Source organism: Oncorhynchus nerka, linkage group LG20, assembly GCF_034236695.1.
Source record: "Oncorhynchus nerka isolate Pitt River linkage group LG20, Oner_Uvic_2.0, whole genome shotgun sequence".
Classification (NCBI taxonomy): Eukaryota; Metazoa; Chordata; class Actinopteri; order Salmoniformes; family Salmonidae; genus Oncorhynchus; species Oncorhynchus nerka.
Genome location: NC_088415.1, coordinates 35,869,235 through 35,896,963, shown reverse-complemented (window position 1 = coordinate 35,896,963; position 27,729 = coordinate 35,869,235). Strand labels below are relative to the sequence as shown.

General features: G+C 42.6%; 1 protein-coding gene and 1 pseudogene across 2 annotated transcripts; both read right to left on the bottom strand.

The window, feature by feature from the left end:
* Positions 1 to 452: 452 nt before the first annotated feature.
* Positions 453 to 7,250, bottom strand: LOC115102382 (uridine-cytidine kinase-like 1; annotated as a pseudogene).
* A 6,180-nt stretch (positions 7,251 to 13,430) lies between these two features.
* On the bottom strand, positions 13,431 to 19,776 carry LOC115101666 (sterile alpha motif domain-containing protein 10-like). Of its 2 annotated transcripts, none has more exons than XM_029621130.2 (5): positions 19,311 to 19,776; positions 16,710 to 16,885; positions 14,509 to 14,677; positions 14,087 to 14,227; positions 13,431 to 13,982 (listed from the first exon to the last, which is right to left on the bottom strand). In XM_029621130.2, the coding sequence occupies exons 1-5, from the start codon at positions 19,321 to 19,323 to the stop codon at positions 13,957 to 13,959; spliced, it is 525 nt and encodes a 174-aa protein (XP_029476990.1). In that variant the 5' UTR covers positions 19,324 to 19,776; the 3' UTR covers positions 13,431 to 13,956. The 2 variants fall into 2 exon arrangements, with proteins under 2 accessions (XP_029476990.1, XP_029476989.1); XM_029621129.2 differs by having other exon boundaries at positions 16,710 to 16,888; positions 19,311 to 19,775.
* Between the last annotated feature and the right edge of the window lie 7,953 nt (positions 19,777 to 27,729).

The window sequence follows — 27,729 nt, the reverse complement described above, 5'->3', positions numbered from 1 at the left end:
AGCACAATATATATATATATATTTTTTAAATTTTGTAAAAATATTTGAGTGACCTTCTTTCTGCATTCATCGTCTTTGGTAAAATCATTTTGGGAAAAAAAGAATACAGCCTATGCTGTGATAATATGTTTTGTTGTCTTTTATAATTATAGTATCAACAAATGGCAGGGTTAACACTGTTAGACAATATTGATAGTTGTAGATAGTATTTATTGGGCCATTGTGCAACGATTGATTGAAATAACTTTTCATTAGATAAGAGGTTGTATGTTTTGATGGAGGTAGTTGATTTCGCGTCATGTATTTCATGTTTTGAGAGCCTTAATGCATTTAGCAAATTAAATGTGTCATTTTGGCCAACATGTTTCAGTTTTGGGCTGCGTGGTAATTATTTTGAAAAAGTGAAATCTGTTTAGACAAATGTGCTCAAGCAAGAAACTGTAATCTTAAAATGAATTAAAAAGCTTTTTTGTTTATTATCTTTGAGTGTGTTTATTTATTTTGTGTATCCTTATAACCTCCTACAGTCTATAAATCTCAATGTGTGTGAGTATCCTTGTTTATGTGTGTGTTATTGTGTGTGTGTGTGTGTGTGTCTGACTAGCTGTAGAACAAACTAGGTCACCCTTAAAACAAAAAGCTTGCAGTCAACATCGCAACCGTCTGCTGAATTTTCATTGGTGGGCTTGTCTCCATAGTAACAGGTTAACCTTGAGGCAGTAGTCACATGGGCAGGCGGGGTCTTGTGCTGTCTTGGAGAATACAGCATGACATCCATGATCACAGTCACCCACTCTGGAAGGGTTATCACAGAGAAAAAGAGATTCCCCCAAAACAGTGTTCTCTCATGACTAAATGTAGGCTATGCTTGTCAATCATAGAGGCAGAGATAAAATACATTCAACACTCATACATGTGTGTATACTATGTCAGGTAAAAATGAATACAATAAACGTAATGTATAAATGGGTTTCACATCCCTTAAAAAAACGGGTTAAGAAAAATACAAAGATATCTAATATTTGGTATTTAGCATTGGGCATCAGGACATGTCACGATCTCTTTGTTCAGGTGAAGATCATCCTCAACAAATTTCGAGTGACTGTTTTCGATCATCTCCATCATGGGTGGAGAGGATTCAATACCATTTCCACTCACTACCTTTCAAATTTCAAAACCTTTTCAAATACTTGAAAATAATGGGAAATTTCCCTGTACATGATTTGTCAATTCACTCAATGAAAGGAGTTGAATGAAATGCACCAATTACAGGCCGTCATATGTCTAGTGTACTTTGAGTATCTGGGAGCACACACAACATGGCAACACAGCAACTATAATCGAACAATGCTCCCCCCTACAGGCTAGAAAGCTTCTCTAACTAATAAAACATGGATAAACTTTCAATAATGTTATATTTAATATACAATTGCCAATTATCATCTGATAATAAAAAACAAATAGCTAGGTCATTTCAAGATAGTGTCTTGAGGGGGGATGAAACTGATTCAGTTTCATGTAGCACCATATACATTAGAAACATTAGCTTGCTTGAGCAGTCCAGAACTGAAACATCCAACCATATAAATAGAATAATGACCCATTAACATCTAATATAAACCATACAAAAATGTCTTGTTGTACATACATTTGAGTATTGACTCGTTTATTGAGACCCTTTGTTTGGTCCATCTACTGTATAGCAGCTGAATGGAATGTGACTGGTGTGGCCAGGAAGTCCTGCCCTGAACTAGCCTTGTTAAACCAGCCTGATCGAGCAAGCACACAGTCTGGTTTCACAAGACTAGCCTTTAATCTTGTGTTTCACAGAATCAAGTTCATTGTTTGTTGTTTCGGGTCGCTCCTGTCCCTCACCGTCACTCCAGCCTGATGTTCTACCACCTGTCCCAAAGTAGTGGTCCCCAAAGTCCCCTGTATCAACAGAACACACAGATACACAGTTTGAGTTGTACGACACAGAGTTAACTTACATTACACGGAGTACAGAATACATTCAATGACTTCCACCACTGTCCATGACGCATAACCGGAGTGCTACAAACCCACCAATCCCAGGAATGACTTGGAGGAAGTCATCAACACCCTTGTCCACAGCGGTGGTGATGATTTTGACCTTGGGGAAGGCATAGGCCACCCAGTGCACCCCCAACCCTGCCCTCAGCAGAGAGGCCAGCGCTATCTTCTCCTCCTGCACCTTGTGGTCCTGCACAGATACATCACAACACTCGTTTAACACAACACACAATTAATGCTATGCCAACTTTTTAAAACCCAGCCATTTAGTATGGTGGGTAATGGGGGTTACTTTCATAGAAACAGAACTACTAATTATAATTCTATGGTTACTATAATGATTAATCATGAAGTTGGGGGGCTATCAGTTATTATGTGATAGGGATGTCAATTGCTACTTTACCAATAGGGCCCTCACAGCCATCATGGCTGCAGCGCTTGAAGACACAGTGCTGTCCATTAGAAGGACATGGTCCTCACTGATGTCTTTGGGCAGACGCAGGTAATGCAGCTGGAAAGGGATGGGGCAGAGAGAGGAGGAAGGAGAAACAGGGTTACCACGGAGATACGATCAGGAGGTGGAGGAGGCAGATCTGGTTACTAAGGAGACACCCAGTGAGGTGGATATAAGTGTGACTGTTCTAAACAAGGCCACTTCTCTCTTCAGCCAATAAAGATCTATTCTATTCTGTTACATTCTAAAGTACCTCTGGTTCTCCTGAGTCCAGGTTGGTCTGGATGAGGATCTTGCCGATGCGGACATCCTTGCACACCGCCCTCAGGGAAGGCTATGGTCTCCCCTGCCCGCAGGATGGACACTCCTGTGATCTGGAGAAAGGAGGATCCAGCTTCAGCATGGTTACAAACACAAACGCTGCACTATTAGAAAGGAACACCAAACACACACGGTGGAGCAAAATAGGAGTACTACCAATGACTGTATAGTACCCACCCCTTTTCCACTGAGGCTTCTCTTCCCCTCATACTCATGGCCCTGTGGGGTCTGTACCGTGCAGGGCTGTGACATGATACAATAGGGATAAAGTCCGTTACATTATGTCAAATCACTATCAAACCAAATAACATATTACAATGAAATACACTATAATATGGGGAAAATGTCCACATACCTGAGAGGGCAGGAATGTTAGAGCATGTTCAATAAGGAGGCGCATCAACCTCTTGGGGTAGAAGATGAACTCGTCTCGACTGGTCTCCTGACTCCTGGACTACACAAATGAGTTGGAGAGGAGAATGAGAAAAGGCCTAAATGCCTCTCATTGCTAAGCTCGATGACCCGGCAAATACCGTCTGGAAGACAGAAGTGTCTGTGGACGTTAGTTTGGCTCTAGACCCATAGACTGTGATCTGACCTGATGATGGTGTGCAGGCCTTTGACCTGGGGCATACTTTCCAACACTCTGAGGGTCTGGGAGGGCAGGGGGGCTGAGTCTGCTGGGCCGAGGACAGGACTGCCCTGGACGAAACAACACAAAGGAGAATACATTTGAATAGGTGACAATGACAAGAGACTGTTCTGCTCTCCCACTAGTTCTTTAGTAGGAGTCAACCATGTAGTCACACTGAGACACCTGGTGGGGTTATTGTGAATAACACCAGGAAGAGAGGCGTGGAATGAGGGAGGAGCTGTAGGAGATGTGTAAGCCTACCTGACACTGAGCTCGTGCAGCACAAAGAGAGAGGGAAAGAGATAGAGAGCGAGAGCTAGAGAGGGAATGTAGTAAAGGGTGAAAGAAACAGAAAGAAAGAGAGAAAGAGGCAAAGAGATGTCAGCCACTCATCCCTTCACCATGCCTCTATAGACACTTCAGCATTCTGCCACAGTGTGGCACCCTCTTCTCATGCACAGTGTTCTGTGGCTCACTCACGTCCTCCATCTGCTTGTGAACATGTTGGACTATCAGGTAAATGGCCACCATGTTACCACCACCTGGCAGAGGTACACATTCAACATATTTTCACTTGGAAACAACATATTTTCACTTGGAAACAACATATTTTCACTTGGTCAGAAACATTTCGCTAGCTCATATGGCTACCTCATAATTAACATGATAAAATATCTGCACAGAAAATTTGCTATGAAATAATAGTATATCTGCAGGATATATATGCCGTCATATGGGTATTAGCTCCTATGGCTGACAAATATTAGATAAAGACTGGAAGATACCAAAATATTGCACTTTTGAAATTTCGAATGGTTAGTGCTAAATCACTCACCTCGTGGCACAACGATGTCTGCCAGCTGAATGTAGGGTTCGATGTACCGCTCAAAAGCAGGCTTCACAAACTTGTTGTACTGCTTAATGACCCCCTCAATGTCCCGCCCGCGCTCTGTGATGTCCCTGCGCAGCCGACGTACGAGCCGGATGTCTGAGTCAGTGTCCACAATGCTCTTCATGTCTCGGACAGACAGAGCAACAACAGAGCACTATGTTCCTGTACGTTGCAGTCACAGAGGACTCGACTGATCAAGCACTTTGAGAGCCTGTTTGTAGACAGACTGAATAGGTTTTAATGTTGTACAGCAAGCTTGGGCCCAACTAGTCAAGCAGTATGTTAAGTGGGGGAGTATCATAGATTTGAAGTACAGTTTTGCTACCTCTGTAGTCAAACAATTTCGTATAAATCGGAAATTAGCTAGGTTGAATTTGGTTATTTGAATTACCTTTTTCACATGCTTTTTAAAAGAGAGGTTGGAATCAAGTATGATGCCAAGGTACTTAAAATCGGATACCACCTGGAGCTTCTCCCCTGACACATAGACATCTGGCTCAGTAGCATCTGTTGCCCTCTTTGTGAAGAACATGCAAACAGTTTTTTTCACATTGAGATGCAAACACGATTCACTGAGCCACTTTGTAACCTGGACCATTACAGTAGTGAGTTCTTGTGCAGCTTGTTGTTTGCTCTTTGACTCAGAAACCTCCCTTATGATGAAGACAGGTTGAGTGTCATTCACTAGCACTGAGCCCAAGAAACCAGTGGGGGGGTTCTGTGTCAGTACCCTGACAGAGTCAATAAAGTAGGAATTGAAGGCTATTGCTATTTCGACTGCATCCTGTGTTAGATTGTTATTCACCATGATTTCTAGTCTTTTTGCAGTGTTACTATGGTCTTTCCCTGTTAACTTTTTTAGATTCTCCCATATCAATTTAGAATTTCCCTTTGCTTCACCAATTATGTTAATAAAAAAGTTTGCTTTGGCCTGTCTGATTTCTTTCATCACCTTATTTCTCAACATGGTAAACCTACGTCTGTCATGCTCTAATTTAGATTTTAGGGCTATTTTAGAGCATAATCTCGTTCTTTCATCAATTTCCAGATTTCTCCATTTAGCCAAGGAAGAGTGCTCTTTTGGCCAGGTTTGGATTTGATTTTCTTTAGGCAGCCATTTATTGTAGTCTGGATTGTGGATAGAAAAACCTGACTATCAGCTTCCACATCTGTATAGGACAAGAGATCATTCCAGTTTATTCCCTTAATTGCTTTTTCAAAATAGTTTAATTCACTCTTAGGTATTCTGAGTTGATCCGGCTTTCTAACAGTAGAGAGGTTAAACCTGCTCTTAGACAGCTTTCTGGCTATAAGTGTCAGATTATGATCAGACAGCCCAGTAACCATATTGAATGATTTAGTCACTCTCTCTGGTTTATTACTGAACACCAAATCAATCTGTGTTTTAGAGCAACAAGTCACCCTGGTCGGCCCTTTAACTAGCTGTGTAAGGTCAAAGGTATTAGTGATCCGTTTGAGGGTTTTCCTACAACACTTGTCTTCATAATTAATGTTAAAATCTCCCATTAAGATGACCTCTTTCACAAAATCACATTCTCTAAGCATGGTATTAAACTGATCAAAAAACACACTTTTGGTGGAAGGTGGCCTATACATTCCAATGAGGGTAAAAGACATTTGGGGAGACAGTGTAACGTTCAGGCCGATACATTCTAGTTCATTATCACATGACCACTCAATTTGTTTACATCGGATATGTTCTTTAATGTAAATCATCACACCCCCTCCTCTTCCTTCAATCCTGTCTCTCCTGAAAACATTGTAGCCAGGCACAATCAAAGCAGCATATGGAGAGTGTTTATGGAGCCATGTCTCTGAGAGGCAAAGAAAGTCAAGGTTGGAGTCTGTGAGTAGATGTTGAATTTGATCACTTTTTGGAATGACACTACGAATGTTCAAGTGCCCCCCTAGTAGTCCCTTGGGCTTAGCTCGTGGGTCCCAGATGACTCGAGAGTGATTGACACTTTGAAAAAAGTAAAATTTTCTGTGTTTTCTGACGGCTGGGTTTAGGCCGTTTTGTTTCGTTTTGATTAGGGGCAGTTCGGTAGAGCAATTAACAATCCCTCCCGCCTGCACTGGATGCGGGAAACTAATTAAAATAGCTTGCGCACCAGAAGCAGAGTCAGGAATCGCATATAGCGACTCTGGTATGTTTGAAGAGTCAAAATCTATCCTGGAGCCGGGTGAGTCGAGAGAAACCATAGGACCATAGCACTCACCCACTTCCACAGCGGCGACGACCAGTGGACGAGGCCATCCACCGCTCTCCACTCCGGTGCGTATCACTGGCTCGGTGATATTGGGCCCAGGATTGAGTTGTACATCCCCGGAGAGCAGGAGGGTAGTGAACAGGTAGTTTAACAGTTACGGATAAATGTTGGACTTGTGTTTGTTACGCCTAAGCGGTTCAGTAGAATAAGGAGCGAGGTAGACTTGGCCATTATTCAGAACATTATGGTATGTTTCTTCCCCATGACAGTCTCTTCCCCACATTATTAAGAGTGAGGGATTGTGGGTAGGCTCATTCATACAGTATTACAAGGGTGACATGTCTGTCAATAAGGCTCCAGGCTGTTGTGAAGAAAATACAGTAGCATCTCCGAAAGGCTAAAGCCCAAGCAAGCCAAATGAATGACAGAGTCTCACCTTGTAGAAGGAGTCCATGGACAACAGCACTACCCAGGGGACATCCAGAGCCTCGATGATCTTATTGGCCACAGTGGTCTTCCCTGAGGCACTGCCCCCACACAACCCTGCACAGACAAACACACATGTATTTTTTGAGTACAACAACCTGTCAACAATAAGGAAAGACCATTACAACACCACATATAACAGCAAAAACACCTGAGTAACACTTCACACACTGACAATAAAATAAGGCATACACCCATGAATGTTGTGCCGATGACGAAGGCCTCTTTGGACTCTGCACCATGCTCATCGTACCAGGGGGGTCTGCCTGCTGTGTAGATGGTGTGTGTGCAGGTGCGGAGCAGGGGCAGCTCTGTCTTAGTCTGGGATGTGCTCTTCCTGCGTACGGCGGTGATAGGGGGGCCAGGCAGGAGCCGGTCCAATGAGTCTTCCCCACTACCACTGTAACACAACAATCATCATATCATCAATAATTTACTGCAGTGGGCCAAATCTGGGTCACACAGAGTGTTTATTGGTAGTCTTAACCAAATGTTCTTTGAAACAAAAGTATACACCTCACACACGACTATTAGTTTGTCAGATATAGAGTTGAAATGTATTACATTTTGAGTTTGCATCCCAATATGACACATTACATACATCACAGAAGACTGAAAAATAACAAAAACGTTTGACATAGAAACACTGGATTTTCTGTGTCAAATAAATAATTCCACCCATGAGGCCACTAGAGGGCGATTTGGTCATTTGATTGCAGGAAAGGGTTTGAAGCTGTCATTTACAAAGAGCTATAGGTAGAATTACAGTACAAATAACAGAAAAATGAAGGATGTTTTAAACGTTCTCATTTTATTCAAATCTGAGAGAGGGCAGTGAGGGTCATATCCTTTTACAGTCAACGCTGGAGTGTTATAACAGGACTATAATGGTCCTTATTGTCACAGATAGGTTTATACCAACACCCTCACACACCCTTGTTTATTATCCAGCTAAATTGAATGTCAAAAAACAGCCTAACGGTTACATCAAACTCTGAATCCACATTTAGTACTGTACAAGCTCCACTAAAGCACCAACATAAAACATCTTGGTTAGTTTCAAAACATATATTTTTGGTAGATAGATCCTCCATTTCCCTGCACCTCTCATCATCAGCATGTCTCAAACTGACATGGGATGGGACAACACCCTCAACACACACACAGGCAAAATGAATTCCACAGTGCTGTCTGTGGTTGCTCAGTGTTCAAACACAGACAGATAGCATACAATCCAATAAGCATGGACAACACTGAGTAAACAGACACACTTACCTTCGGGCCCTCATGGACCAGCAGCCTGAGATTCTGGCGCCAGTGTACCCAGGCAGAGTCATATTTGCCTTGGACAGGGGCGGCTGGCTGTCAGACAGCTCAGGCCCAACCGGTACAGTACTCACACAGTAGAGCTCACACAGTAGAGCTCACACAGTAGAGCTCACACAGTAGAGCTCACACAGGCTAACCCTTGCTGAGGCAGCAAGCGTAGTTAAAGTGAACCCCCACAGAAACACAGGTCCAATCCACCTGACACACTTTACATTGAGACACAATCTCTGGATGTCTCTTCAGACCTTTGTCGCAAATGTACCCACTGAATCCAGCCTCTCTCTAAGGTTCCGCTACGTACTCTCCTTTACCTCTTCTCCGATCTCGACCCTCATCTCAGCTCAGAGGGGAGACAGGAAAATGTCAAGTTCAATGTGCCCCCCCCTCTGTAGTCTGAGTGTGTTTACGAGGACCACATATGAGGACCACAGAGTTGCTTGGCTGTTATTAATAGAGGCCTGTTTACACCAAGACTTCCTCTACTGCTCTTCATCTTCAAGTTCATAGTCTCGAGTGAGCCAGACCTCAACATGGTATTAGAATTGCTGGAGCAAGTCGAGGCTAATGTGTGCAACGCTCCAAGAAGGGCAGGCAGGCATAGTACTGCAGGGCAAGTGTTTGTCTGATGATCATGTTTATCAGCATCTTTCTTGCACAATACCAGGGCACTGCATTTCATTCAGCATGTGTCCCTTGTGGCATGTGGCAATTGATGTTACTACATTTCTTACCATTCTCTACCTAGTTATTATAATGCATAAAACTACATACACCCAAATGCTACAATTTCAACAGATACATATTGATAGCAGAGCAATGCAATAAATAGTATGTCATTATGTTGTGTTATGTGGTAGATACAAGGCAGATGTCCATTAGACGGCTCCTATTACGCGTCTGCTTGGTGACGGAGACTTTATTGGCAACGACATCACGGGCGCATTAAAATGATAATTGGTTAATGATCAAACTTGATACCTGATTCAGTAACCACCTGGTAATTTAATAAAATGTACAATGCTTCAAACATTATTTTATATAGCCAACATTGACTGTGTGTTACGCACAGGTGGGAATTTGTATCAACTAAACAAACCCACTGCGCTCGGGGAGGTCAAATTATGCAGTAGTAGATTAGGCTACAACGAGAAGGATGCATAGGCTGCTGTGGTTAGCAAACAGTAATATAATTTAGTATTATTCTAAACCTCAGCTGATTTAAAGGATAGTATGGAATACTCTATGGTGCAAGAAGCTGTACCTGTCCAAGCAGGATGACGTTTTCTTTCCGCTGCACTTCGTTTCGCACAGCATCTCTCGCCCTCCTCCGTACTGGTCAGACAGCGACATGTAAATTCAGCAGTGGCGGTCGGTGACGTTTAAGATGGAGGACGATACATTTTTTTATGAGCATGGCCTTATTTGTATTACAGCATATTGAATGACTATCATTCATATTTCATTCACCCCAGCTCAATTATTTATTTTTATTTTGTTATTATTTGTTTTTTCTCACCTTTATTTAACCAGTTAAACCAGTTGAGAACAAGTTCTCATTTGAAACTGCGACATGGCCAAGATAAAGCAAAGCAGTACGACACAAACAACAACACAGAGTTACACATGAAAAAAACAAATGTACAGTCAATAACACAATAGAAAAGTCTATATACACTGGGTGCAAATGGAGTAAGATTAGGGAGGTAAGGCAAAAAATTGTCCATAGTGGAGAAATAATTACAGTATAGCAAATAAACACTGGAATGATAGATGTGCAGAAGATTAATGTGCAGGTAGAGATACTGGGGTGCAAAAAAGCAAAATAATATAAATAAAATAAATAACAATATGGGGATGAGGTAGTTGGATGGGCTATTTACAGATGGGCTATGTACAGATGCAATGATCTGTAAGCTGCTCTGATAGCTGATGCTTAAAGTTAGTGAGGGAGATAGGAGTCTCCAGCTTCAGTGATTTTTGCAATTCGTTCTAGTCATTGGCAGCAGAGAACTGGACGGAAAGGCGGCCAAAGGAGGAATTGGCTTTGGGGGTGACCAGTGAAATATACCTGTTGGAGCGCTGCTACGGGTGGGTGCTGCTATGGTAACCAGTGAGCTAAGGCGGGGCTTTACCTAGCAAAGACTTATAGATGACCTGGAGCCAGTGGGTTTGGTGACGAATATGAAGCGAGGGCCAGCCAACAAGAGCATACAGGTTGCAGTGGTGGGTAGTATATGGGGCTTTGGTGATGAAACGGATGGCACTGTGATAGACTGCATCCAATTTGCTGAGTAGGGTGTTAGAGGCTATTTTATAAAGGACATCACCAAAGTCAAGGATTGGTAGGATAGTCAGTTTTACAAGAGTATGTTTGGCAGCATTGAGTGAAGGATGCTTTGTTGCAAAATAGGAATTTGATTCTAGATTTAATTTTGGATTGGAGATGCTTAATATGAGTCTGGAAGGAGAGTTTACAGTCTAACCAGACACCTAGGTATTTGTAGTTGTTCACATATTCTAAGTCAGAACCGTCCAGAGTAGTGATGGAAGGCGGGCGGGCAGGTGCGGGCAGCGATCGGTTGAAGAGCATGCATTTAGTTTTACTTGCATTTAAGAGCAGTTGGAGGCCACAGAAGGAGAGTTGTATGGCATTGAAGCTCGTCTGGAGGTTAGTTAACACAGTGTCCAAAGAAGAGCCAGAAGTATACAGAATGGTGTCGTCTGAGTAGAGGTGGATCAGAGAATCACCAGCAGCAAGAGCGACATCATTGATGTATACAGAGAAGAGAGACAGCCCGAGAATTTAACCCTGTGGCACCCCCATAGAGACTGCCAGAGGTCCGGACAACAGGCCCTCCGATTTTACACTCTGAACTCTGTCTGAGAAGTAGTTGGTAAACCAGGTGAGGCAGTCATTTGAGAAACCAAGGCTGTTGAGTCTGCCGATAAGAATGCGGTGATTGACAGAGTCGAAAGCCTTGGCCAGGTCGATGAATACGGCTGCACAGTATGGTCTTTTGTCGATGGCAATTATATCGTTTAGGACCTCGAGCGTGGCTGAGGTGCACCCATGACCAGCTCGGAAACCAGTTTGCATAGCGGAGAAGGTACAGTGGGATTCGAAAAGGTCGGTGATCTGTTTGTTAACTTGGTTTTTGAAGACCTTAGAAAGGCAGGGTAGGATAGATTTAGGTCTGTAACAGTTTGGGTCTAGAGTGTCTCCCCCTTTGAAGAGGGGGATGACCGCGGTAGCTTTCCAATCTTTGGGGATCTCAGACGATATGAAAGAGAGGTTGAACAGGCTAGTAATATTGGTTGCAACAATTGCAGCGGATAATTTTAGAAAGAGAGGGTCCAGATTGTCTTGCCCAGCTGATTTGTAGGGGTCCAGATTTTGCAGCTCTTTCAGAACATCAGCTCTCTGGATTTGGGTAATGTAACATCGATAGGTTTAGTTGACTATATGATATTCAAATTTTCCCTATAGCCATCATGAGGTTGATTCAACCTAGCCTTTGAATTAAAGTTTACAATGTAGGTGCACAGGTCGAGAAAACATTTTGAGTAATCAAGGTGACAAACAGTCACACATTCAATACCGCCTTGCACACTCTTGCTTGCATCAAGCTGATGGGTTATCATTAGTCCAACAGTTGCAAACAAACATTTCTATTGGACAAATTCAGGTATGTTAATCCTCATTTAGTTCATTTTGCTTCAGTTTACGAAACATTTTTTCAACAGAATTGGCGGAATGAATACACTCCTGATCACATGCAAACACAGTTCACCATATTTCATTTAACCTTTATTTAACTAGGCAAGTCAGTTAATAACAAATTCTTATTTACATTGACGGCCTTCCCCGGCCAAACCCAGATGAGGCCAATTGAGCGGTTCCCTATAGGACTCCCAATCACGGCTGGATGTGATACAGTCTGGATAGCAGCCACATACCAACAGCATGATAATATTTCTCGTTGGAACGTTTTTTTCCGCCTGGTCACAGACAGCTGATGTGTTGTGCACTGAAGTCCACAAGCAAAGGGAAAAGGTGAGAGGAGGAGAGCATGTAGATGCGAGAAGGAATTATACAAGCCAAACCTTTATATCATATCCACTAACCGCTACACACAACCTAATTCATAGTGATCATATTAGCTAACATCATAGCCAACATAGCTACTAGAACTAACGCGTTAGTAAATCCACTACAATCATGCAGTACAGTGTACAGTCAGAAAGCATTTTCACCGGCGGTCCCCGGTGGCAATAAATTAATAAAACCAAAAGCCTTGACTTGGAAGGGTTCCGGTGTTAGCTAGCTGGCTATGGCTATCCAACATAGCATCTCTTTCTTTTTGAGCCAGGTGTTTGAGTAGGCTAAACTATATTCTCTAAGTGAAAGTGAAAAAAACCCACTGAAATATAGCTCTCTTGCTTCTCCTTCATTTTTAAAGAAATGTATTTGTTCTAAACTGTTTAACTTTTGTCTTTATCTTGGAGTTAACTGCTTACATTTTATGCACTGCAGTGCTTGCTAGCTGTAGCTTTCAGTACTAGATTTATTATCTGATTGTTTGATTAGATGGACAACATGTCAGTTCATACTGCAAGAGCTCTGATAGGTTGGAGGACATCGTCTGGAAGTTGTCATAGTTACTGTGCAAGTCTATGGAAGGGGGTGAGAACCATGAGCCTCCTAGTTTTTTAAATTGAAGTCAATGTACCTGGAGGAGGATGGAAACTAGCTGTCCTCTGTCTACACCATGGTGCTACCCTACAGAGTGCTATTGAGGCTACTGTAGAACATTGCAAAACAGTGTGTTTTAATTATTTAGCGACGTGAATAGATTTAGTATAGTTTTATCTAAAAAGGTTAACTTTAATGTTTCACTATTTGTATTTATGAAATTCACTGAGGATGGATGGTCCTCCCCTTCCTCCTCTGAGGAACCACCAGTGGCATTCAGTAGGAATACTATCTTAGATGAGGATACTGGGTAATGTAGTTTATCTCCAGTCAGATGATACACAAAAACCATGTAAACCAATGTAAAATACATTTTATTTGTCAGAAATAATGAGCCTTTACCCAAAAATGCATCTCACAAAAATATTTTCAAAATAAACCCATTTGAAAATCCAGATTAGAGTGTATTCACAATTAAACACTGAATCTATAGGATACTTCTAAAGAAACAGTGAGACAAAAAGGAATCATTCACAACCTTGCAACTGTTAGGGTAAAACATAGAATAGCATACAAATGGCTACAAGACACAACCAATCCTGACAAAGTCTATAATCATGATTATAGTCTTCAGTCGAGACAGATTTGGTTGATGGAAAACAGATACCCAACTTTGAAAGCTTGGGGCTGTGCTCTATTGATTGTCCCATCCAAGTTTGATGCTGCATGTGATCATCCCATGTGTCCTCTTTAAAGTTCATGGTTTCCATGTGATTCATATGAATTCTGACCGTTATACAGTAGTCTACCTGCATGCACACCGTTGAATACATTTTTCCAGTGTTCAGTGTAAACAGCCCAGTTAGGAAAATAATATTCATGTTACGACAGGTTCCCAAAAGAGCCACCTAAAATATGAGGGGGGGGGAAACAGTAACTGTTAGAATGGCATCCAAACTTAACCAGTCATCTTACACATAATCACGATACAAAAAAACAACTCAGTATTCACCTCTGCTAAGGAGCTGCAAATTACGTTCCTCCTCTTGCACCTGCAGTTGAAGCACCTGATGTAGGAGCTCCTGCCTCAGCGTCTCCTGTACCAAGCCCATCCTCTCCAACTTATCTCCATTCAGACGCAACAGAGCACGGCCTGACAGGGAGCAGAGAGAGGAGGCTGCCATTAAAAGCTTAGCAATTCACTCACCCACACCCGCTGTATTGTGGATTTTACTCGCATTTTAATATTATTATGAATGATGGTTTTTGTGCTCATGCAGTAGTTGATACCTGTGATGGCATGAAGGGTAAATCCCAGCAAGCCTATTGAGTCAACTGATACTACTCTGCCAGCCATTCACGTCAACTGCATTCCACTCTCATTTTAGGACTGGAAATGCTGATTTGTGTTAGGGCATTTTTCCTGGTTGATACCTGTGATGGCGTGATGAGAGAAGGCCTCTACGTAGGTCAGGTAGTTGTGAGGACAGTGTTTCTTCAACCATCGGCAGACGTCCTGCTGAGTCCACAACACCACAGGTCGGATCAGAGTGGGCTGGGTGGGGCTGGTGTGGTAGATTCCATAGGAGTCACCTGAACGATGCTGGAAACATGAGCACGCACACAGAGAACGTTTCTGTAATGGCCCGCTACTGCTTGTACGTACAGTGTTTTAACCTTGAGTACCCCAAGGGATGACCACTCCAGTCAGACATAAGCACATCCATAAAGGAATCTCTTCAGACACCCAGAGGTCCTTCCTTAAATGTTAATTCTGTGACCCTAACCAGGGACCACTTTCATGATGTTAGCCACACAGATATGATGCATGTCAATGCAGTTGCCAAGAATATAGTGATGTGAGTGACTTTCCTTTATTTATGGTCACATACTACTTTCTCTGCAACCACTGCACTTCTGACAAAAGCACACACACTAAACCCATTACTAACAAGGACTATCATATAAAAAGGTCCCCCTGCAGATCAAAGCATACATACATATGAAGCCCGAAGATCAGAGAGCATAGTTTTGTGAGGAATAAGCATCAGCATCAGACCAGGGTGCATGTGGGTCAGTCGTATCCAACGACCAAATTCATTCCTTTGGAATCTGAGCAGGATGTGGGTGACTAATCAAATGAAGCCTTTGATCATTCATTCACTTACAAAAAAAATCTATGAATGCAGTGTTCCCTCTGCTCTGATCTTCTTCTCCAGAGTAGAGCAGCCCCGCGTAAAGTTCAAAAGGTTGGAACGCAACATGCTAGTGCTAGCCCCCCCCCCTTACCCTCCCTGCATTTTTTTAGCACAGACATTCACGATACAAAATTCTGTAACATATTGCAGTGATAGTGAAAGACAAAGAGTGAAGCCTATGCATGCATACATGCAAGGGGATTGAAAAAACGGTTGCAAAAAAACTATGTACCTCTGTCATCAACCCAAATTTGTAGGGTACTCAGAAACCCCAATTTATAGGTGAGAATTATTTTTCATTAATTGGTCAACAACCAGGCATGTCAAAATTACAATAGCAGGATTTAAAAGAAAATTTAGAACACAAAAGGTGCACTGTGCTGTAATACCACATGAAGGAGATACCATAATATATCAGATAGTATTACCTGAAATAGCTAGACATGCTTTGTTAGAAAACGTATCCGTAAAAGCACGTACTGTAAGGTTCACTACAGCCATTATATTTCATACAGTATATTTAAACAATAAGGGGGTGTGGTATATGGCCAATATACCATGGCTAAGGACTGTTCTTAGGCACAACGCATCGTGGAGTGCCTGGATACAGCCATTAGCCGTGGTATATTGGCTATATACCACAAACACCTGAGGTGCCGTATTGCTATTATAAACTGGTTAGTAAAGTAATTAGAGCAGTAAAAGTAAATGTTTTGTCATACCCATGGTATACGGTCTCATATACCACGGCTGTCAGCCAATCAGAATTCAGGGCTGGAACCACCCAGTTTATAATGCCCCTTTAAGCTCTTAGTCCACAGACAAGTGCTGGTGCTTCTGCACATAGGAAGGCCAGCAGTTCTATTTAAATCCATTCTAAAATGCTGGACCGGCTGAGTGCCTCATAGCCCTCTGGGTTAACAGCATCTTCCATTCTCCACAAACAAAGTGCTGCTCATGTTGGAACAATGGATGGTCACCAGATAGCGCATTGCATTTGTCAGATTATTTTTTAAATATTTTTTCTTTGTGAAGAGAGAAGCCTTTATGTTGGCATGTGACAGAAGGCTGGAGAGAAGCTTACATACTGTACACATCAATTAATAATGGAAAACAAAGGCTTTCTTAGACTGATCTGAGATGAATGAAAACCTAGGAAGCTCTTTCCTTTTCTTATTTGCATGTGCATCTAGAATAGGCCTACAATGATGAGAGATGGGGTGGATGACGAGAAGCAGATAAAGCACAAAAAGACATCCATTATCATCATGGCTGAAAAGCAATACAGAAATGGGGTAACATGGATTTCCCTACACCCCCAATAGCATCTGCTAAATATGTGTATGCAAACAATACAATTTGGTTTTGCATCTGATCTGTGATCATGATATGATATGCAGAAAATCACAGAGATCCAGAGTAGTTGAGGTACTCTACCTGATAGCTCTCTGTCCCAGGCTGTTGGAGCAACTTCACTGTCCGGCCCCCTGCTGTTTTCTGACCACGCCCGTCATGCCAGGTGAGGTTCCCTCCCGTCTGTCGACTCAGGTGCTTGAAGTCCTCAGGCAGTGCCCTATACTCCACAGCAGGCCGGCAGAAACTGAAACTGGAGGCTGCTAGAAGATAAGAAGCGAGAGAGAAATGAGAGAACAGTGCTAGTAGCCAATACACAAGCTCGTGGTTCTTACTTGAAACACCCTCAAAGTCTGTAATTTGCCCTAAAAAGGCATGTGAGATCTGGAAAAATATCCTTGTGTTGGGAATAACTGATTACATGAAGAAGAAGCCCAGGCACGTGTTATAATAGCGGAGCCAGTAAACTGAGTCGTTACAAGCTGTTGTTCAAAGGGATTTCAACTTTCACCCAGATAGCTCCCAGGGAATTATGGGAACGTCATATGGACTACTGCATATAAATCATATAGGATGTATATACGACAGATGTGCCATTCGCTCATCATTATGCTAAATTACTGGCAGACACACACCCTATCCCACTCTGCAGGCAGCAGGTGTCTCTTCAGTACCATAATGAAGGGAAAAGGTGCTAGCTAGAGTAAACACACCATTACTGAAACCGAACCTGGCAACCAGCCACAGGTCATTACTGATTCTGTGCCAGATTGGGTTGATTTTCTGGCTGTGTTGGAGGCAATGTTTTGAGCAGAGTGTGTGTCAGAGTGTGCGCATGTGTGAGTGCATGTGCGTGATGCTCATTAAAATGTCTCTTCTCTAAATGACACAGAAGGTTTAATTGAAATGAGGACAGAATAAGAGACAGAGGAGATGAAAGGGTGAGTTTTTGGCTCTCTTGCTTGTACCCCTCCTCTGCATCATTCAGCATCCCCCTTATCACAGACCCCCAACAGAGCCGGGCTCTGCAAAGGCAGCTCTTGTTATCAACCCAAGCAATTCCAATGTCACTGGTGAAGAACATTGCCATGATGAACACAACCCTTTTATATCAAACCTCTTCAGCATGGGGCATGTGTGTATGTCTTCATTAGACACTTAGTCACTTTAATAATAGGCCTACACATACACTATATATACAAAGGTATGTGGATACTCCTTCAAATTAGTGGATTCAGTGATTTCATCCACACCAGTTGCTGACAGGTGAATAAAATCGAGCACACAGCCATGCAATCTCCATAGACAAACACTGGCAGTAGCATGGCCTCACTGGAGAGCTCAGTGACTTTAAACATGGTACCGTTATAGGATGCCACCTTTCCAACAAGTCAGTTCAAATGTCTGCCCTGCTAGATCTGCCCTGGTCAACTGTAAAGGCTGTTAATGTGAAGTGGAAACATCTAGGAACAACAACGACTCCACCGCGAACTGGTAAGCCATACAAGCTCACAAAATCATCTCTCCTTGGTTTCAACACTCATTACAGAGTTCCAAACTGCCTTTGGAAGCAACATCAGCACAATAACTGTTCATCTGGAGCTTCATGAAATGGGTTTCAATGACCGAGCTGCCTCACAAAAGCCTAAGATCACCATATGCAATGCCAAGCGTTGGCTGGAATGGTGTAAACCTTGCAGCCATTGGACTGTGGAAATGCGTTCTCTAGAGTAATGAATCATTCTTCACCATCTAGCAGTCCAACGGACGAATCTGGGTTTTGGCAGACACCAGGAGAACGCTACCTGCCCCAGTGCATAATGCCAACTGTAATGTTTGGTGGAGGAGGAATAATGGTCTGTAGCTGTTTTTCATGGTTCGGGCTGGTTCCTTAGTTCGAATTAAGGGAGATCTTAACAGTACAGCATATAATTACATTCTAGACGATTCTGTTCCAACTTTGTGGCAACAGTTTGGGGAAGGCCCTTTCCTGGTTCAGCATGACAATGCCCCCATGCACAAAGTGAGGTTCATACAGAAATGTTTTTTTGAGATCGGTGTGGAACAGCTTGACTGGCCTGCACAGAGCCCTGACCTCAACCCCATCGAACACATTTGGGATGAATTGGAACACAGACTGCGTGCCCAACCTCACTAATGCTCTAATGGAAGAATGTCCCCAAAGCAATGTTCCAACATCTAGTGGACATGATTTTGGAATTAGATGTTCAACGAGCAGGTGTCCACATACCCTTGGCCATGTCATGTTTTTCTACAAATAATAAATTATGCTACATAGAAAATGTACCCAATGTAATTCGATTTCACTTAATTAAAGACGGTCATAAGTGATCAAAATAGGCTACTACTTGAAAGAAATGGACTGCGGTCAGTTGCCACTGTCACCCTTAAGTCGCTGTCCATTTCAGCACCACAAGGTCTGAACAGCGGTGTCTTATTCGGCTACAAAATCCCAACTGAATGCTGAAGCCTAAGTAAATAAGATGGAAAACCGGTCAGGCAAATTCAGCAAAACTTATGTACACTTGTTTAGCTTAGCCTGCACATCGAATAGCCTGTAGTTAATAGGCCTAGTTACCGACAACAACAAAAAAGGCTATTAGAGGAGAAGATGGGAGATGATATTTGAGATGTCCGCATGCAAAACTATTAGATCTCTATTACCGTCCACAGCCATGGCGTGTCTCCTTTCCTTTCCAGTGAATGCACTAGTAAAAGTATCCCATCCTCTCCGGTAACCGCTGACCGACCGGTAATCCCCCGTTTGCGTTCTCCTCACCTCTCTGTTCTGCTACAGCATAGTCCTTTCCGCCAAACTTGACAGTACGGACAACCAATTATAGCCTACTTGAACAGGACTGCAGAAGCGCAAGTTAGCTCCTCTTTACAGTCGCACAGGTGCCACTGCCGGTGAACAAGAATCTCGTAAATTGCCCGGTTATATGCAGTGGTGAGGTCAGGAATAACCACATGGAACAGGCTACCAACTGCCTAAATTGACACGAAGCATGACTGTAGCCTAAGTTTAAAAAAAAGTTTTTAAAAAACATCCATAATAGGGATGCGCTCTTGAGCAACCTCTAATCAGATGGTGCTGCTCATAGTGTCCTGTCCCGGGTGACGTTATGTCTCTTTCGATGCGGAATGTCCCAATGAAGTTGAATGACTGGTTCTGTCAGTGCGGAACTGTATGCGTGTGGTTTATCTACTCGTGAGAATCAGGCGCACTGCTTTTTCTCAAGAGCCAGAACGAGCTGACTCAAAGTGCTGCCAGGAGCCCTGTAATTAGCGCAGCCAGTGGAGAGCTACTAAAAACGGGCTGATGAAAAGCCAGCCCAAGAAATAAAATAGAGAACATTCAGCATAAGGACTCCCCCTGCCCAATGGAGCCAGAGCTTGTGGGCTCCCAAGATGGCATGTTCTGTGGTGGAGCCTCAGAGCTATAAAGCCCAGGGAGAAACCCAGGGGCATTTCTAGGATTTAAAAACATTCGGAGCATAGCCCAAAGCCAGTAGGGGGGCCCTGGGGAATCCTCCCCCTGCAAAAAAATAAATAATAATTTAAACAGCTAAATGGATGAATTTGGTGCATTTTGAGAACATTGAAAGACTAGATATTTTTCAGGTAACTTGCACCTTCCCTCCTGGCACAGCAGACACTGCCAGTACTCAATTACACTAGCTACTGTGGTTCTCTCTACCATAGAACACTATCTACTCTGAAACACATACATCCACAGTGTATTGCCAAAAGCCTCCATACCTTTTCACTTCCATTTTTTATGCTGAGGTCTCTTTTGTCTACCCTCCTCTCTCATCATCCTGTCCTGGTTGTAAAAATGGTGTAAATTGTAATTACAGACCTTTTCACCTCACCTGCAAATTCTTTGTAAACCATTTTGTACTTGTTCACTGTCTGTGTCTCGCCTGTTATAATTTGTGCAAATAAATAAAACTAATTAGAATCTATAGAGCAGCTTGAAGTGATACAGTCTAATGTGTGCTCAACCCACCTCTGTTCTCTCTGCATTCCTTTCGTCACTTGTCTGTTGCCGTCTGCGTCTTGTCTGTTGATGTCTCGTGTTTGTTTGTTAATTTCTCCTTTGTCTATCCTCTTCTGTCATGGCCCATTTTGTTATTCTGGTATCTCTCTCCATCACGCATTCTTCTGTTCTGGTCTATGTCTTGTCTGGTGTGTCCCTCCATCACATCCTTATCTTCTGTTGCTGTCTCTGTGTCTTGTCTGGTGTCTCTCCATCATCTACTCTTCTGTTGCTGTCTCTGTCTGGTGTGTCTCTTTAGTTTTTCAATCCAAAAATGGTCAAGGGGATACTAGGGTAGCTTAACTTGTTTTGGGCCGGTGTCTGGGCCACCTAAATCATCTTCTTCCCTATCAGTTGCCTCTGGCTGCTGCTTTTCCAGGTGTTCCACTGGCCTGCTGTTTTTAAGTGTTCCACTGGCCTGCTGTTCTCATCTGTCTTCCTCCTGGGCTCATCTGCAAGGTAGAGTTACATGTCACCAGTTTGTTTTAAAGGGCAACGGCACTTCCTGACTTGGCCTGGTTTATTTCAAGCTGTAGTAACGTTCAGCGTCAGTCCACAGCGGGGCGCTGTCAGAAGATACCGTATGTGATTTAGTCAGAAAAACAAATCTCTTCAGTCTGAGCTAGCTAGCAACGTGGCTAGCCAGCCGAGCTACACTATATGGGGCGGCAGGTAGCCTCGTGGTTAGAGCATTGGATTTGTAACCAAAAGGTTGCAAGATTGAATCCCCGAGCTGACAAGGTAAAAATCTGTCGTTCTGCCCCTGAACATGGTAGTTAACCCCACTGTTCCTAGGCCGTCATTGAAAATAAGAATGTGTTCTTAATTGACTTGCCTAGTTAAATAAAAGGTCAAATAAATAAGTACCGTAGCTACAGAAATGAAACCCATGAAATACACTCGCTGGAAATAAACCCTTTTCCTAATATCATGACTTATAACATCCTTAACTTGCCTATTCACAAAATATACTGTTAAATATAAACTGGGTGGTTCGAGCCCTGAATGCTGATTGGCTGACAGACATGGGGTATTTAAGCAATATGTCTCGAGGGGGTGTGGTATATGGCCTATATACGACGGTTAAGGGCTGTTCCACGTACAACGCAACGCGGAGTGCTTAGGACACAGCCCTTAGCCGTGGAATATTGGCGGGGGTTTGTGATATATGGCCAATATACCATGGCTAAGGGCTGTGTCCTAGCACTCCGCGTTGCGTCGTACATAAGAACAGCCCTTAACCGTCGTATATTGGCCATATATCACAAACCCGTGAGGTGCCTTATTGCTATAAACTGGTTACCAACGTAATTAGAGCAGTAAAAATACAAATGTTTTGTCATACCCATGGTATACGGTTTGATATACCATGGCTTTCAATCAATCAGCATTCAGGTCTCGAACCACACAGTTTATAATAGACCATTCACCACGGGTATGACAAAACATTTATTTTTTTCTGCTCTAATTAGGTTGATAATAGCAATAAGGCATCTCAGGGGTTTGTGGTATATGGCCAATATACCACGGCTAATGGCTGTGTCCTAGCACTCCGCGTATATCGGCCATATACCACACCCCCTCAGGCCTTGTTGCTTTAAATAACTGATGCTGAGCACAAACGCAAGCTCATTAGCGTTAGTCAACACTTATTCTGAGGGAGACTAGCTAGTTAGCTACCATTAACCCTGCACAAACCTGTGGCTAACTCTGCTGCTGCACTTTTACTTTCTGGCTATTCTGCCCTTTCCACCTCATTCACTGCTGCCTGCTCAACATGAGAAGCTCAGAATATCCGTATTTGCTCTGTGCTGTGCTAAACTGCAGATTGACTGAATGACAGCTGTTTTGCTGAATGATGACAATAACCACGTTTCCAGCCACCGTTTTTATGCGTGCGAAGTCATACCATATAAAAAATAATAATCAGAAAGCTGTGATGAAAGGAAGTTTCTGTACAATTTTATAAATGCTGACAGATCATTTGTTCGTTCGACATGGTGGGATCTTTTTGTTTCGGTAAAATTATGCGAGAAGAGCCGGTGGAAACGCCTTTATGCGCAAATATTGATATAACAACCATCATATTGAAGTAAACTTGGAGTCACGAGATGACATGTGTGGTGCTCCCACTACGACTCCGGAAACCATGCAGTTTATTTGGCTACAGATGACATAAATGATGAACTTCACTGGGTGGTGAAAGTGCACGGTGATTTTGATGCCTTTCCAATAAATATCTAGGGTCTAAATTCTGGTGACATGATGATTGACTGCGGTTTTACAAATGTAAATATTATCCATAAAAATGGAATCATGTAGACTAGTCTACCCACACAGCCTACCCCCATTGTATCTGCGAGGTGTTGGCTAGCGTGCATGTGCCAAGACCAGAGTAGGCACATTTCCCATTTAAAAGCAACAGTTTGTGACAAAACTATCTGTACAGTTGAAAATGCAATGAAACAAATGTATTTTTTTGAATGTAGTACATGAACACTTTTTTGTTTGCACGTCGTCACGCACTGATTATCTGCAGTCCGTTTGGTGGAAACACAACTCGTGGGAAAATGCGCATATTTTCTTTATGCGGATTTTATCATATTGGCATGTAAATCTAACCAATTGGATGGAAAGCTAAACCGTGCTATAGTTGTAGGGGAAGTGAACGGTCCACTGCGTTGTAAAATCCTGGTCAATCACAGTAGCTACCGCGTCACTTCAGGGGATCTTGCAATACCTACTGCAGGGATTCCCCATTACATAATCCCTCAAATCTAAATTATTTTTTTGGTCATAACTCAAGGTTAGGGTTAAGAAGGGTTAGCAGTGTGTTTGAGGTTTGGTTTAAAATCAGATTTTAAAGAAGATACATTTTCGAAATGGGAGGGAGTTTAACCATAATTATGACTTTGTTGCTGTGTTAACGAGTGACAACCCTACTACTGCCTAGCGCATTACCTTACTACTTCCTAGTGCGATATATTGTATTGTTTATTTTTGTCATCAAAATTTGTCTGGAAAAACATTTGGTTTAAATACTGCATAGCATTATGTGTGGTTATGGAAACTCAGAAGGTTCGGGGCTGGACCCAAAACAACCGGGGCAGAAGCCCAAGCCCAGGCACTGTGGAAACCCAATGCTTTCAGGAGTGGTAGCCTACTGTAAATGAGAAGTTTGACACATCAATAGGCTGCCAAGTGTCAAGACTTGAGTTAATCAGTAATTTATCCAATTGTATACAATCATTCGTAGCTTGATCATGTTACACCAAAGCGTCATGTTACACCAAATAAAATCATGTGCATTTTGTAGTCTGTACCACCCATAGGCCTATTTTCTCACAGTTGGGTATACAATCATGTCTGGTGGTTGGATCAGCTGCAGCACTTGATGGTAAATCCCAGAATACATACTGGATCAATCAGTCCCACAAACCACATGTGGGACATGCTGACCCAGTGACAACAAACAGCCAATTCCTATAGGTCTAATTACTAGTGCATGGGCACTTCCTGGGGTGTATGCCTACCATCGTTGCTATGACAACATAACTATCTATGGAGCAGCAGAGACTTTAGGGGGCACATAGGGGCTGACATATTAGCATGGGCATATTTGGCCTCGTTAGAGGGCTAAAAGATGAAAGGGAACCCCTAGAATGAGAACATTTCTGCTGGAGGGAACATCAAAGCGCATAGAAAATTAACAATAAGTTTGAGGTTCCGCTGAGAAAAAGGTTTTTTTCCCCCTCATGGTGTATCAGTGGAGAATGATTCATTATCCAACAATAGGTAGATTTCAAGGGCACATGGTTAAAATACCACATCCACTAGCAAGCCATTCAGCCAATAGAGGCTTAGCAACACAATGAGGGTGGACAAACTTTTTCCTCCCTAAAGAAGAAAGAATACACTGGCACTATCAAGCTGCTCTCTACAGACTTCACTGAAGGCTACACCAGGGGGCAGCCTCAAACATGGTTCTTCCTGTGTATGGAAATGGAAAACACCCATTGCTACAGTACACCAGTGGTGGCACTTCTTTTTTAAAGAAAGAAAAAAGGGGAGGATGGGCTTATAGCAATGGCTGAAACTAAATAAATGTCATGGTATAAAACACATCTGGTTTTCCACGTGTTTGATACCAGTCCACTCATTATAATGAGCTGTCCTCCCCCCACCAGCCTCCTCTGCTACACACCCAGCAGGTCCTGCTATGAAATGAAACATTTCATGACAATGGCTTGTTCCAATTGACCAGGACGACTGAGGAGGTGTTCTGTATGTGTAGGCAGGTCTTGTGTGGACTATGTCTACAGATGTGTGGACACTACAGAGCCACATGGTATGAGACCAGATTAACACAAACACACAACCTCTAACATGGGTGTTAAGTGTGCCACCAGCTACTGCTTCCCCATGTGGCCATCAAATGAGCTTGGGTCTTTTCAACATTTGTATTATGTCAATAGTTTATCGACATACTACAAGAATGTGTCAAATAGGCTACCTCTCCCACACACCACGTGAAAGACATGAAGTTCCATCTTACATAGACAATAATACTTGAACAGGTACTTTACACAACCACAAAAACGGTCACTTTGGAAGTATGATGGTACAGTAGAATCTTCAGGAAGTTGCAGAGGAAACACATTAGGTTGATGGAGGGGTGTGACCAATTATCCCTGTTTGTTCTTCCACATGGCTGTCAGTAGGCCTACTCAAAAGCAAGTTCAGTCTAGTACAGTCTGAAAGTAAGACCGAGACAGAATGCATAACATTTTATTCAATTGTTTGGGGAATGACCTCATCTCAGAGGGAAGATCCTCGGAGCTAGATGATGTGATGGCAGGTACCCCCACGAGAGATATGACACTGCGGATGATGATAACGTTTGTAACCTTTAACATGTACATTTCCACAATGCACATAGAATCGGAAACCACACACACACACACCTGAAAATAACGCAACATTGAAAAGTCTGACCAGCAGACATTTAAATGCCAGACCTAAAATAAAATCTCAACAAGACAAAGTACTGTGCAGTAGATTGTTTTTGCACAAGAAAAATCTATGGTTAAATTGATAGCAAAAATACATGGGTTTGTGAATCTGGCAGAAGACCAACCAATATCCCAGCGATCAGAACAGTAGCAGATTCCTAGTTAAACACTGCCAATGTCACACTCCTCTTTAGACACACCGACTTTGGAGAAACAAACATAGACAACATAAGCCTGACTTAAAATAATTCACAGGCAGGCTCTGAATGTAGATGTCTGGTGTCAATAGTAAACAGACAGAGAGACAGACAGAGACATTAAAGTCATGTGGACACACACACCATCTCACATGCTCCATTCCTTCTAGTCACTGCATGGCTTCAACACTTTTCTGCTGTGTGCGGAAAAGCATGTGGCAGGTAAATTACACCTCACCCTATTCAGAAAACAGTTGTGATAATAGGTATGTGAACATTCTACATTCTGAATTCAGAGTTACGATGGGCAGGTGAGTAGAGGAGTAGAGCCTGGAACAGCTGCTACATTGTGATGTCATTCAGTGCACTTCCTGGTGGAGTGGCCTGCTCTAACTACTAGAATAATGGTGTGCTTGTGTTGCATTACCAGTCCAGGATCAAGCCTAGCTCCTATGTTTGAGAGTATGTCAAGTCCTGCCTATGGCACAATGAAGACTTGTTGTTGACAGATCAAATGGTGGCGTAGCTAAGAGTTAAGGGATTGGAAACACGGACACATTTGTGCTCGCACACACACACACACACACACACACACACAAATTCTGTTGTTTTGTATCAGCGCGTGACAGGGAGTTCCCAGGTAAAGAAGGTGGGACCAGGCACAAACAGGATACAGGAAATTACCCTTTAAAACGAGGGCTAATCAAAAGCCTGCTCTGAAATAATGGATACAATGTTAGTCCTGTTCCTGACAGAGTGCAGGCTAACAAGGTCCAGTTGATAAATCATTTCTGGGGAGAAACTGACCTCTGCAGTTTCATGTATCAACATTTAACATGGTTCTTCCATATACCGTCATTATAAATACACAAACAAATGGGATACTTTTAACCTAAATTACTACAAAGTAACATTTAGTACATGTTATACTGAACAAAAATATAAAAACGCAACATGCAACAATTTCAACGATTTTACCGAGTTACAGTTCATATAAGGAAATCAGCCAATTGGTTACCTGTGGTCTGTGGCTGTGAGGCCAGTTGGATGTACTACCAAATATGGTAGAGAAATGAACATGACATTCTCTGGCAACAGTTCTGGTGGACATTCCAGCAGTCAGCATGCCAATTACATGCTCCCTCAAAACTTGAGACAAACTTGATACATCTGTGGCCTTTTGTTGTATGACAAAACTGGACAGTTTAGAGTGGCCTTTTATTGTGACCAGCACAAGGTACACCTGTGCAATGATCATGCTGTTTAATCAGCTTCTTGATATACAACACCTGTCAAGTGGATGGATTATCTTGGCAAAGGAGGATTGTTCACTAGTAAACAAATTTGTGCCAAAAATTTGAGAGAAATTATCTTTTTGTGTATATGGGACCAACACGTTACATGTAGCATTGATATTTTTATTCAGTATACATACTTTTGTGTTAAGTTATTTGCACCAGCTGCTTAGTTAAACATTCTGTGGTACATGGTTTGTGGCCACTACTGAGGGGCTTGAGTCCTGGGTAAGACCAATGACTGCAAAATTACACTATTTTCTATTTTTAACCCATAAGATGTCTCTAAGACAGGCACACGCCTCACATGTATGTAGCCTACCTGATGAGTCACACTTTCTCTACGAGCAAGTTAGCAACACTATGCAAATAGATTTAAGGACTTGGGTTATTGAAAATGTAAATGCACTTTAACTGATGGCTTGTAGGCCTAAAATCCCCCTATGATATAATTACTAACCAGCCAACAACCTCACTGAGCACTGCCCTGCTGAACAAAGACATGTTGTGATTCAGCATGTTGGTTTACTGGGGGAT